General features: G+C 34.4%; 1 protein-coding gene across 1 annotated transcript in view; it reads left to right on the top strand.

Moving 5' to 3' along the window:
- Window positions 1-7,190, top strand: part of ANKRD42 (ankyrin repeat domain 42) — an 82,163-nt gene extending 74,973 nt beyond the window's left edge. The window contains exon 10 of the mRNA XM_074217009.1: window positions 6,865-7,190. Within this exon, the coding sequence (XP_074073110.1) occupies window positions 6,865-6,954 (90 nt within the window). The 3' untranslated portion in view covers window positions 6,955-7,190. The remainder of the gene's footprint in view (window positions 1-6,864) is intronic.
- Window positions 7,191-13,956: the final 6,766 nt, after the last annotated feature.

Genomic DNA, 13,956 nt, shown 5'->3' on the forward strand with positions numbered 1-13,956 from the left:
TAGAATTTTTCTTTTTTTGAATGTTATTTTATTTTTTCCTATTACATACAAAAATCATCTTTTTTGGGAAGCTTTTGAAATCCACATTTTTCTATTTCCTCTTCTGTCTCCACTTCCCATAATAGTAAGTAATCTGATATAGCTTATGCATATACAATCATGTTTAACATATTTCTATATTAGGGGCAGCTAGGTGGTACAGTGGATAGAGCACCGGCCCTGGAGTCAGGAGGTCCTGAGTTCAAATCCAGTATCAGACACATAATAATTACCTAGCTGTGTGACCTTGGGCAAGTCACTTAACCCCAATTGCCTTGCTTAAACAAACAAACATAATTCCATATTAGTCATGTTGTGAAAGAAGAATCGGAACAAAAGGCAGGGAAAAAACCATGAGAAAAAAAATAAAAATATAAAACAAGTATATGCTTTGATCTGCATTTAAATTCTATGGTTTTTTTCTCTGAATGTGCAAGGCAATTTCTTTGATCCTTGAACTGCTGAGAGGAGCTGGCTGAGTCCATCACAGTTGAGCATTTTACAGTGTTGCTGTTACTGTGTACAATGTTCTCCTGGTTCTGCTCACTTCACTCAGAATCAGTCCATGTAAGTAAGTCTCTCCAGACTTTTCTGAAGTCACGATTTCTTCCAGAACATAGTACTCCATCACAATGAATAGGATTTTTCAACATGAATCCTTTGGAGTTGTCTTGAGTCATTTTTTTTTGCTGAGAATAGCTAAGTCATCCACAGTTGATCATCACATGTTTTGCTGATACTGTGTTCATTGTTCTCCTGGTTCTGCTTACTTCATTTTGCATCAGTTTATGTAAGTCATTTAAGGATTTTGTGAAAGGCCTCCTGTTCTTCATTTCTTGTAGCACAATAGAATTCCATCATAATCATATATCATTTCTTGTTTAGCTATTCCCCAATTGATGGATATCCCCTCAATTTCCAGTTCTTTTCCACTACAAAAAAACTACTATAAATATTTTTATACAACTGGGCCTTTTGCTTTTTTTTTTAATCTCTTTGGGTTGCAGATCTAGTAGTGGTATTGCTAAGTATTTATAGTTTGATAGCCCTGTAGGCATAGTACCAAATTGTTGGCCTAGTTCACAACTCCACCAAGAGTACTTTAGTTTCTCAATTTTTCCACATTCCCTCCAACATTTGTTATTTTTCCTTTTCTTTACCAATCTGATGGGTGTTAGTTGGTACCTCAGAGATATTTTAATTTGAATATCTCTAATCAATAGTAATTTAGAGAATTTTATCTCTAATAATATAGATTACTTTGAATTCTTCTTTTGAAAACTGCCTGTTAATTTTCTTTGACCATCAATTGAGAAATGACTTATATTCTTATAAATTTGACTCCGTGCTCTATATATTTGAGAAATGAAAAATGAAGTTTTTTTATTAGAAAAACTTGCTATAAAACTTTTCTTCCAGTTTTTTACTTCCCTTTTAATTTTGGCTTCAGTGGTTTTGTATACATAAAAATTTTCTAATTTAATGTAATCAAAATTATCCAACTTATATCTTACAATGTTCTCATCTCTTATTTGTTCATAAATTCTTCCTTTATCCATAGATCTGACAGGTAAACTATTTCATGCTCCCCTAATATAATTATGGTATTACCCTTTGTATTTAAATCATGTACTCATTTTGACCTTTTCTCAGTATATGATGTGAGATGTTGGTCTGTACCTAGTTTCTGCTTTGAAGTTTTCCCAGGAATTTTTGTCAGCTAGTGAGTTCTTGCCCCCCAAAGACTTGGGCAAGTATTTATCAAACACTGGATTACTATGGTCATCTATTACTGTGTATTATAGACCTAATTTATTACCCTGATCTACAACTGTTTTGTTGTTTGTACCATATTGTTTAGATAATTACCATGTAATGTAGTTTGAGATCTGGTACTACTGGAGTAGGAAACTAGGTGCCTCAGTGAATGCAGTGCTGTGTCTGTGATCAGGAAAACTTCTCTTTGTGAATACAAATCTGGCCTCAGATCGTACTATGTGAATCAGAAGTCACTTTAACCCATATTGCTTCAGTTTCCACATCTGTAAAATGAACAGGAGAAGGAGATGGCAAAATACTATAACATCTTTGCCAAGAAAACACAAATGGGGTGACACCAATGTAATGTTTTTTCATTGATTCTTTCAATGTTCTTGACCTTTTATTCTTCCAGGTGAACTGTTATTTTTTTCAAGCTCTATAAAATAATGTTTGTAGAGTGGTATGGCATTGAATAAGTACATTAACTTAGGTAGAATTGTCTTTTTTTTGTTATATTGACTTGATCTACCCATGAGTAATTAATATTCCTCCAGTTGCTTAGATTTGACTTTGTGTGAAAAAGTCTTTTGTAATTATCTTCATATAGTTCTTAGGTTTGTTTTGTCTGGTAGACACCCAAGTAATTTATATTGTCTACAAATAGAATTTCTTTTTCTATGTCTTGTTAATAGATTTTATTGGTAATATATATAGAAATGCTGATAATTTATGTTTATTTTATATCCTGTAACTTCGCTGGCTAATTAATCAGCTACTATCATATCATCTGCAAAGAGTGATGCTTCTGTTTCTTCATTACCCATTTGATTTCTTTTTCTTTTCTTATTGCTCTAGCCAGTATTTCTAGTACAATATGGAATAATAGTGGTGATAATGAGCATCATTGCTTTACCCAGCCTTTTTGAGAAATCTTCTAGCCTATACTCATTACAGATAAAGCTTGCTGATAGAGTTAAATAGATACTACTTAACATTTTAAGGAAAGCTTCATTCTTATACTTTCTAGTGTTTTTAATTAGGAGTGTTTTATTTTGTCAAAAGCTTTTTTCTCTGCAACTATTGAGAAAATCATGATTTTGGACTTTTTATTGACATTGTCAATTATGCTGTTATTTTTCCAATGATTGAAAGAGCCCTGCATTCCTAATCTAAATTCCTCCTGATCATAGCATATGATTTAAGAGATATATTAGTGTAATTTTCTATTTTTACTTTTTACAAATTTTTTTTATTATTTTATTTTAAGTTTTACAATCCCCCCATCTTACTTTCCTCCCCGACCCCCTACAGAAAGCAATTTGTCAGTCTTTACATTGTTTCCATGTTGTACATTGATCCAAATTGAGTGTGATGAGAAATCATATCCTTATAGAAGAAACATAAAGTATAAGAGATAACAAGATCAGACAATAAGATAGCAGATTTTTTTTTTCTAATTTAAAGGTAATAGTCCTTAACTCCATGGTTCTTTATCTGGATACAGATAGTATTCTCTATTGCAGACAGCCCAAAATTGTCCCTGATTGTTGCACTGATGAGAATGAGCAAATCCTTCAAGGTTGATCACTACCCCCATGTTGCTGTTAGGATGTACAGTGTTTTTCTGGTTCTGCTCATCTCACCCAGTATCAGTTCATGCAAATCCCTCCAGGCTTCCCTGAAATCCTGTCCTTCCTGGTTTCTAATAGAACAGTAGTGTTCCATGACATACATATACCACAGTTTGCTAAGCCATTTCCCAATTGAAGGACATTTACTTGATTTCCAATTCTCTGCCACCACAAACAGGGCTACTGTGAATACTTTTGTACAAGTGATGTTTTTACCCTTTTTTCATCATCTCTTCAAGGTATAGACCCAGTAGTGGTATTGCTGGATCAAAGGGTATGCACATTTTTGTTGCCCTTTGGACGTAGATCCAAATTTCTCTCCAGAAAGGTTGGATGAGTTCACAGTTCCACCAACAATGTAATAGTGTCCCAGATTTACCACAACCCTTCCAACAGTGATCATTATCCTTTCTGATCATATTGGTCAGTCTGAGAGGTGTGAGGTGGTACCTCAGAGAAGCTTTAATTTGCATTTCTCTAATAAGTAATGATTTAGAGCAATTTTTCATATGACTATGGATTGCTTTCATCTCCTCATCTGTAAATTGCCTCTGCATATCCTTTAACCATTTGTCAACTGGGGAATACTGTAATTTTTCTTACTAGTATTTTATTAAATTTTTTGTCTCAGTATTTATTAGGAAAATTGGTATTTTGTTTTTTTTTCTTTAGGGAGCTCACTTTTTTAATTTGTTTAATTTTTTTCTGTTAGGTTTATTAAGTATTCTATTTCCTCTTCTGTTATATTTATATATTCAACCCTGTTAAATGTGGATTCCTATTAAATTTGGATTCTTAGATTTATCAGCATATAATTGGGCAAAATAGATCCCAATAATAGCTTTAACTTCCTCTCCACTGGTGGTGAACTGGCCCTTTTCATTTTTGAAACTAGTAATATGATTTTCTTTTTCTTTTTAATATTATTATTATTTTGGTTTTTGCAAGACAATGGGGTCAGTCACACAGCCAAGTAATTATTAAGTGTCTGAGATCAGATCTTTTTCATTTTTAAACATTAAGTTACTCAATGGTTTATCTATTTTATTGTTTTGGTTTTATTTTTATAAAACTAGTTTTTAGTTCAATATTTTTCTTAACCTTAAATTTTATTAATCTTTCCTTTGAATTTTAGGATTTCTAATTTACTGTTAAATTGGTTTTTCATTTGCTCTTTTTCTATGCTCAATTCATTGAACTGTTCTTTTTAAATTGATGTGTTTAAAGATATAAATTTTTCAACTTAGTATTCCTTTCACCACATCCCATAAATTTTGGTATATTGTCTCGTTTTTATTTTTGCTAATGAAAATTGATTGTTTCTGTGATTTGTTCTTTGACTCATTCCTTAGGATTAGATTATTTTTGTTTCCAATTAATTTTAAATTGATGTTTCCATGGAATTTATGAAATATTTTGTTACATTATGACCTGGAAAAGATTTAACATTTATATTTTTATATTTAATATTTAATTAAATTTTCTGAATTTGTGATGAGATTTTTTGTGTAAGTGTCATGTACCACCTTAATTTCTTTTATTTTTTGGTTAGATTTGTCAAGTTCTGAGAGGAGAAATTTGAGGTCCCCACTAGTATAATTTTACTGTTTATTTGAGAATTGGAAGGGACATCGGTGGTTATCTAGTCCAAACTATACAAAAGGAATATCTACTATAACAGCCAGCAAGTGGTCATTGAGTTTTGTTTGGAGAAATCCAAAGAGAACCCATTACCTCTCCAGGTAGCTCTTTCTACATTGGGACAGCTCTACTTGCTTGGAAGTTTTTTCTTGATGTCAAACTAGTCTTTTTTCTAACTTTCCCTGGTTCTGGTGCCTGGGGACAAAGAGAACAAATGCAATTCTTCCTTTAATCAATTTTAGAGCATTCAAGTTAACTTCAACTGTGACAGGTGAATTGGTCCTCTTTCTTCTCTAAGCCATTGGTGGACCTTATTCTCTTCTCAAGAAGTTTCCTTTATCTGGACTCCCTGTTTACTGGTTGCTTCCCTAATGCTTATAGATGTCTTTGTCTACTCCATCCTCAAAAACTCACTCAATCCATTCATTTCTGATAAAACTATCATTGCATGTTCTTGAGATAATTGTCTATAATAGGTGCCTTCTCCATTCCCTTTTCTCTCACTCTTTTTGTAACTCTCTATACTCTGATCTTTCAACATCTTTATTCAATCAAAACTTTCCTATCCAAAGTTATTAATGGTTATCTCTAAATTGCCAAGTCTAACTGGACTTTTCTTAATCCTTATTCTTTTTTGACCTTTCTGCCACTTGCGATATTGTTGATAATTCTCTACTCTTTGATAGTTTTCCCTCTTTCTCTCCCTCTCATTTTCTCCTCTCCTCCCTTTTCGTCTTTCCTATGTGACTGCTCATCCCATCTCCTTTGATAGATTTTCATCCAGGTCATGCCCACTAATCATGAATGCCCCACAAGAATTTGTGCTGGGCTTTCTTCTATTCTCTTCCCTTCTGTCCTATTTTAGGTGTCAATTTCATCAATTCCCATAGAGGGTGGTTTCTCAAATCTATTTATGCCGAACTCTCACTGATCTCCAATTTCATAAGGCAGGCTCCAACCTCCTGTTAACTAGTTATCTATCCCCCACCATTCATAACTTGCGTTACTACTTCCTATATTACATCACTATCCTTTCAATTATCTCAGACTTAAAAAGAGGCAAAAATTGACTTGATGTCAGTTTTTATGATAATTGAAGTTATCCAAAAATGTGCTGTCTCATGTAGTGAGGTTCCCTTTTTTAGAGCTATTCAAGAGACTGACCTCTCATTAGGTATGGATTGGATTCAATATCAGACTGAGGTAACTTTCAATTCTCTAATTCTTTGAAGTTCCCCATGCTTGATGAAAAGCTTCTTGAGTACAGGAATGATGTCTTTGTTGTCTTTATCTCTTTCATAGTGTAATAGGTACTTCTGAATTAAATATTGTATGCTAACAAAATATGTAGTTTAAGTACCATATGTTAATATTTAAAATTGGTATTTTATAATGGTTTGCACAATAATTGAACATGTATTTAGAGGCAACTAGGTGGTACAGTGGAGAGGGTGCTCTGCTTGAAATCAGGAACACCTGAGTTCAAATTCCATCTTACTTGCTGTGTGACCCTAGGCAAGTCACTTAACCTGTTTGCTTTAGTACCCTCATCTATAAAGTAGGGATAACAATAGCACCTACTTCCCAGGGTTGTTGTGAGGATCAATGAGATAATAATTGTAAAGAATTTAGTATAGTACCTGGCCAATAGTAGTAAGTGTCATATAAAAGGTATGATTATCATTGTTCAATAAAGATCTTATAAATGATTTTCTTTGGGGGAAAAGGTGGGAGAGGGAAAGTCTATGCTAAAATCATAACTTTATTTGAAAATCTTTTTCATTATCCACAGGAGGATGACTCTTCTGATTCAAACAAAGACAAGAGAAAAATGAAAAAAAAGATGACATCCTCTGGAGGGACAGTTATGAGAAGATCATAAGTGAGGAATACCACTTTTGATGAAAAAAACCTTTGATTTTTTTTCATGTTTATATTGACATATCACCTATTGCTCAGTATTTCTCCATAGGACAAAGATCTGTTTTATAACTTGGTTGCAGAAAGCAAATAAATATAAATAAACTCTTGTAGTGAATTTAATGTATTAGTGTAGTGTCATTCCTCCCCCCACCCTCATATACATTCTTCAAATAACTTATCAGGTAATGTCAAACATTCAGGAAAAGATTTCTATGTTAATAAAATTGGTTTTACAAAAACAAAATAAACCAGCTTTTGTGATTATTTTTTAAAGTTATTTTACAACCTTGCAACACTCTTTTTCAAAGCATTCCTTAGTGAATTGTACCATGTATATAATTTCATTACCAATGATATTTATGATGATAATTCAAATATATTTATACAGTTCTTTAAAAGCTTGCAAAGTACTTCCCTTAGAGCAACTTTTTAATGTAAGTAGTACTAATATATGAGAAAACTTTAACTCTGGGAGTGATTAAATCCAGAAATAACTGGTATGATTTAAGCCCATGTCTCCATTTCAAATCAAGTGCCCTCTTAACTTTGCCAGTTTGCTTTTCATGTTTTTGATGCCAGTGGCTCACCATTTAGTGATCATCTCCCCCTTTACATTTAAAAAAAATAACTTTTTATTTTTATAAAATAAGAATCTACTAGAATTAGGGTCAAGATACTGAATAATGGGAGAGCAGTTTTACATGGGAGAGTAGAGTACAATTTTACACGAACAACCAAATGTCTCATATTTCATGAAATTAATGTTAACTTTCCAGGAAACTCAACAAGTAATCAGATCTTCTAAAACAAAAGAGCTAAGAGAATTAATAATCTATTTAAGAATAATTAGTATTTGTATTTCCTTACAAATTTATTCAAGGTGCTATTATATTTTCTTCTCTTTTTTAAAAATCAGATGCCATTTTATAGTGTGGCATAGTTTTATGTTGTTAGAACCCTTGAAATAACCATTTGGAATTTTTTTAAAGTAATAGAATTTTGGTTTCTTATCTGCCACCATTTGATTTACTTGGTATAATGGAAAGGACACTGGCCTAGGAATCACTGTTCTGTGTTAAAGCTAGCTCTGCTGTGTACTACCTAAAGTGATGCCATGACAAGCACTTGGATTTGAGTGAGTGTCTGCTGTGCTAAGCCAACAGTCTCACTTTCTCCTCCAGAGCCATCTGAATGAATCAAGAGGACTGGAAATGGTCCTGGATGCAAGGCAATCAGAGTTAAGTGACACATGTCTGAGGCTGGAGTCAAACTCTCATCTTCCTGACTCCAAGGTCCAGCTGCCTACTTAATTATTAGCAAGTCATCAAGCCTTGGTTGAGCCTTTATTGTCTTGTAAAATAGTGTTATTGGAGATAAGGGACTTGTTGTGGAAGAAAGCACTTACTAAATGTTTAATTGAATAGAACATTTACAGGATCCAGTTACTTCTAAAGGAAAATTATAGTAAAAGGAGTAATTCCATATACTAGTGGGGGCAGCTTCATGTGTATCCTATCTATTTTTGTGTGTGTGACCCTTGCACATACTCACCTGATCATTATTTAGTGTGTGGTTTTGGAACAAAAGAGAAATCAATGGAAAAACAAGCCTTATTATAGACTTATTATGGATTAAGGCACTATGTTGGATCTTTTTGAATACAAAGTCAAAAATTAAATGGTTCTTGTCTTCAAAGGAGTTTAAATTTTATTAAAGACAGTTGGCTCTCCTGGAATCTTTCAAACTGAACTAACCAGCCATAGATAATTCTACAAACAATTAAGATGAGTATCAGGAGTCTATAATAAATTTTTTCCTTCTCCAAAAAAAAATCCTTGAGGAAGCAGTTGAACTTAAGAATTTCTAAGGTGTGTATATAAACACACATACATACATGCATATATTTTGTGTGTGTTTGTAAAAGGTGGATTTCAGCTTAATCCTGAAGGAGGATTGGGGAGGCAGAAATAAAAAGGGAGAGCATTCTGGACATTGGAAACAGCTAATGAAAAGGCCTGGAGCTGGAAGATAGGGAGTGTCTTGTTTGAGGAATAGCCAAGGAGGCTAGTGTCTCTGGATCTTAAATTATGTGGAGGGGAATAAATTGTAAGAAGAATCAAAAAGTAGGAAGGGGTCAGGTTGTGAAAAGCTTTAAATATCAAACATTTGGGAAAGAAGAGTTTTGAGAAAAAGATTTCTTTTTGAACATGTTGAGTTTGAAATGTCTGTGGCACATACAGGTCAATACATAACTGAAAATGTGAAACTGGAGCTCAGGAGACAGATACAGAATCATATGTATAAAAATGATCATTGAAGCAATAGGAGTTGTTGAGAACACCAAAGTGATGTGTGTGTGTGTGTGTGTGTGTGTGTGTGTGTGTGTGTATGGATGGGATACCCATAGTTATTAGGCCTAGCCTGCATGAAGATCTACAACAAAAACTAGAGTAGTCAGAGAGGTAAGATGAGAACCAGGAGAGAACAGTGACAAAAATCTTGATCAGAGAGTATACAGAAGGAAGTGACTGATAGTGTTAAGGGTTGAAGACAGGTTAGAAAACTGAGGATTAGTTAACTTTGGAGACCTTTGGCCTGCCATCTACAACACGCCATAGACAGCTTAAATTCATTATGTCCAAGAGAACTCATTTCACTTTTTCTCCAAATCCTTTGTCCCTCTCCTCACTTTCCCGTTACTTCAAGGGCACCACCATCTTCCTAGTTACACAGGATCACAACCTAAATGTCATCCTCGACCCCTCACTCTCTCACGCCACATTTCTTTTTTTTTTTTTGCAAGGCAAACAGGGTTAAGTGGCTTGCCCAAGGCCACACAGCTAGGTAATTATTAAGTGTCTGAGACTGGATTTGAACCCAGGTACTCCTGACTCCAGGGCTGGTGCTTTATCCACTATGCCACCTAGCCGCCCCTATCACACTCCACATTTCTAATCTATTGCCAATGACTGTCCTTTTACCTTTGCAATGTTTTTTTTTTCCTATGACCTCAATAGTTTTCACCTTGGTTCTGGCTCTCATCTCCTCATTCTTAAATTGCTGTAATAGCAGTTAGTTGGTCACCTTGCCTCAAGTCTGCCTAGTCCAGTCTACTCTCCATTTAGTTGTTAAGTACAGGCTTGACTATGTCATTTTCCTATTCAATAAATTTAAGGATCCTTCATCTCTCCCTCCCTACCATATAGGTATTTAGAATACAAATGTTTCCTCAATTTCATTACAGTATTATGGAAGGCTCTATGTACCAGTGACCTAACACTTGGCAGTCACCCCAGCATATGAAAACTACCAGTGAGGAAACTCAGGCCCTCCTCAGATCTTGCACAACCATTATGAGAACACAACTCAAAGGGGAAAATGGGAGCCATAGGAGACCTGGTGCTCACCACAACCAGAACTAGCCTTGTGTCTGACAATTGTATCCTAGCTTACTAAGGAAACCTCCTTGATAACCTTTATGTTAGGGCAGTCATTTGTGCCACTCTGATGGCTGAGCTTAGGATTTCTAATACAGCAAATAATAAATTAAAAAAAAGGATTTGTTTTAGTTATGTGCCAAGCACGGGTGATAAAAATCTGAAAATAATCTCTGCCTTCAAGGAAAGAACTAGACATACCAACTGGAGAGAGACAACCCATATAGGGAAATGGAGGCCAAGAAAGATCTCAAGGATGCTGACTGGATCAAAGAAAGTAAATTGACATAACTTTCATTGTCACATGAAAATAAATCCTATATAAAGAGGAAATGAACCAGTGCTATTGATTGCTCTATTGATAACAATGAATTATTACTATCAGAAGACGATAATTGGGCTACTCAGTGTCTCCCTGGAAACAAAATTTAAATCTATCTTTAAAAATATATACTGGCATCAGGAAATTAAAGCAGGCAGTCATGAATGAAAAGTTCTTTTTCTGATTCACTGCCACTTCTTACCCTCTAAAACTGGCCTTAGTTTGGAAAACCCAGAGCTAGAGGCACAAAGGGCACTTAATTCCTAAACCTCAGAGGATAGAAGTAAAAAATGATTCACAATGGTTCTCAAGTTTCTCAGAGACATTTAGTGATAACTAAATAAGACCTATTGCAACCAATTTAGGAGCATACCCATTTTTTCCTTGAATATATTTGTGTGCCACAACCAGCTATTGTTTTCCTTCCAGTCATTTTATAACTGGTGAATCAAGGGAGGGGAATATTAAAATGGAGTTTAAAAAAATAACAGGGCAAAATATTAACAAGTCTTGCCAGCATTGTTAACTGCAGCTGCCATTCAGCAGAAAAAATAGGGTCTCTTTCAGGTTTGTTTGTGAATCCAGGATGGTGGTGACCTGATCCAAGCATCATTCGGGCTTGCTTTCACACATGGACTTTGCAGTCAATGTGGAAGGGGCTGGCCCTTGATAATTGGTGATTTTTTTTAAGTGCATGTGGGCTGTGGATGGAGGCCAGCCATTCCCCTAGTCAGTTCCCACAGCTGGAGAGGTCCCCAGGACTTAAAGCACTTGGATGTTGAGATTTTAGTGTTCCAATTTAGTCTTGTTTATTGTCAGGGAGGAACCACATGTGAGGTGATACTTCTTTTAAGCTTTATAGCTATCCCACATCATTAAACACATTGCTTGGAGACATCTGATAGTAGCAATCATGCTTTTTGTTTTTGATTTTATTTGGCTGTTTTCTAATGACCAAGAGGCTTTACTTGCCTGATTATGTTGCTTATAAGTAGTTTTGCTGGTGACCCTACCTACTATCTTCTACATTATTTCAGCAAATCTTGGTCTATCTCCCTGAGAATTTTTGGTCAGTACCTAAGTCTACCTAGGATTGGTCTTTTCTGGGTCTCATTGTTTCTCCTTTCATGCTTCCTGAAACCTGTAGCTCATCTTTTACTTCTCTGACATGGGCAGTCTCATTCTTGGTCTCCCTTCTCCATGTTGACCCATACACAACAGTACAGCTAATATGATGGTAATTCCTTTAGGTTTTTGCTGAACACCTCACTTTGTCTATATGAAGGACATTAGGGTTATTTTGACTGCTCATGCTTGCTGAGTTACCTCAAGAGTATTATGGGATTATAACTTTAGAGCTAGAAGGGACCTTAGAGGTCAGTTAGTGCAAACTTATCATTTTACAGATGAATGAAGAAACAGATAAGTTGTTACTTGTCCAGTCATAGAACCTTTAAATGTTTGAAACAAGATTTGAACCCAAGTCTTCCAAACTCTGGGCAGCTAGGGAGTACAGTGGATAAATGCTGGGCCTGAAGTCAGGAAGATTCATCTTTCTGAGTTCAAATCCAGCTTCAGGCACTTAGTAAAGCTATGCGACCTTGGGCTCAGTTTCCTTATCTGTAAAATGAGCTGGAGAAGGAAATGGTAAACTACTCCAGTATATTTGCCCAGAAAACTCCAAATGAAGGCTTGAAGAGCTGAATGAAATGACTGAACACTTAACTCAAAATCCTGAATTCTATACTAAGCTATTAATATTTCTATAAATTATTTTGTTGATATCTTTTGTTTTCACATCATCTTCATTTCCCAGGCTATCCCTCTTGTTTCTCTTAAGATTGTCATCCCTTATAATAAAGAAGCAAGATGAAAAATCTTAAGTTCTGAAATATGAGCATTATCTGATAATATTAAACACCCATAGTCTCTACCTTTACAAAGAAGGGTGGGTTATAAGTTAGTTTTCAATTTTGATTTTTTTAGGACTTTTCATTTACAGAGCTGTAGTAACTGAATATACTATTTTCCTGTCTGTTTACTTCACTTTACATCAGTTTATAGCTTTTCATTCATGGCTGAACTCCTTGAATTATTGTTTCTTATGGCAATAGTCCATTACATTAGTTTATCATAAATTAACAACTTCCTATTTGATGGGCATATTTGGTTCTACTTTTTTTTTTCTATTACACAAAGAGCTACTAAAAATATCTTAGTGTACACTGGTACCTTTTTATCTTTGAACTCACTGGAACATATTGGGATCACTAGATCAGAAAGTAACATGAAGGATTGTGTGTTCTCCAACTTCTTGTAGCTATTCTAAGATTTTCGTCTTCATACTTAAGACGAAAGGCAGGTAAAAGAAAAGTTTTGGAAACTTTAATGCTATCTTGTGGTAACTTTAAGTTTACAACGAACCAAAAGCTTACCATATCTTTCTTTACAAAATAAAACAAAACCCTCTAATCTGGAAGTCTATCATCAAGACTTTTGTTATTTGTAGTAATTCAAAGTAGCACTTCTCAATATTTAAAAAACTGAAACCTGGAGAATAGTCTAGAGAGTAAAATGGATTAAAAATTCTTATACTTTCTAATGATGTAGATCTTCTAGAGTTCAAAATGACATGTCCTACCCTAATCCATATTCTTCCAATGCATAGATACCATTTCTAAATAGCATAGGATTTAAAAATCATTGTAAAACATTTTGAGGTAGGCAGGATACGTGTTATTTCATAGAAGAAGAAACAGTTCTGACTGAAATTGTTCCCCAGATCCCACCTGGGCTCATATTCAGAGGAAGATCATGAAGTTAAAAAACCATTCCTTTTTCTAAGAGAAATACGAAATGGTCACAGGTCTCAAAAAGAGTTATTAGAAGGACTTTAAAAGGATGTTAAAATTCAAATAAGAGAGATCAAAGAAGAGTTAGGAAAAGAAAGTGCAATCCAAGAAAATAATAAAATAATGAAAATAAAGTCAACCAATCAAGAGATTCAATAAATCCATGGAAAAGAGTAACTCCTTGAAAACTAAAATTGGACAAGAGGAAGTTACATCATTATAAAAGACCAAGAAATAATAAAACAAAATCAAAAAATGAAAAAATTGAAGAGAATATGAAACATTTCATTAAAAAGCATAGTTTTTGGTCACTAAGAGTAAACTTCAGATTCAAATATTAAAATTTAAAA

Source organism: Macrotis lagotis, chromosome 1 (assembly GCF_037893015.1).
Source record: "Macrotis lagotis isolate mMagLag1 chromosome 1, bilby.v1.9.chrom.fasta, whole genome shotgun sequence".
Taxonomy (NCBI): Eukaryota; Metazoa; Chordata; class Mammalia; order Peramelemorphia; family Peramelidae; genus Macrotis; species Macrotis lagotis.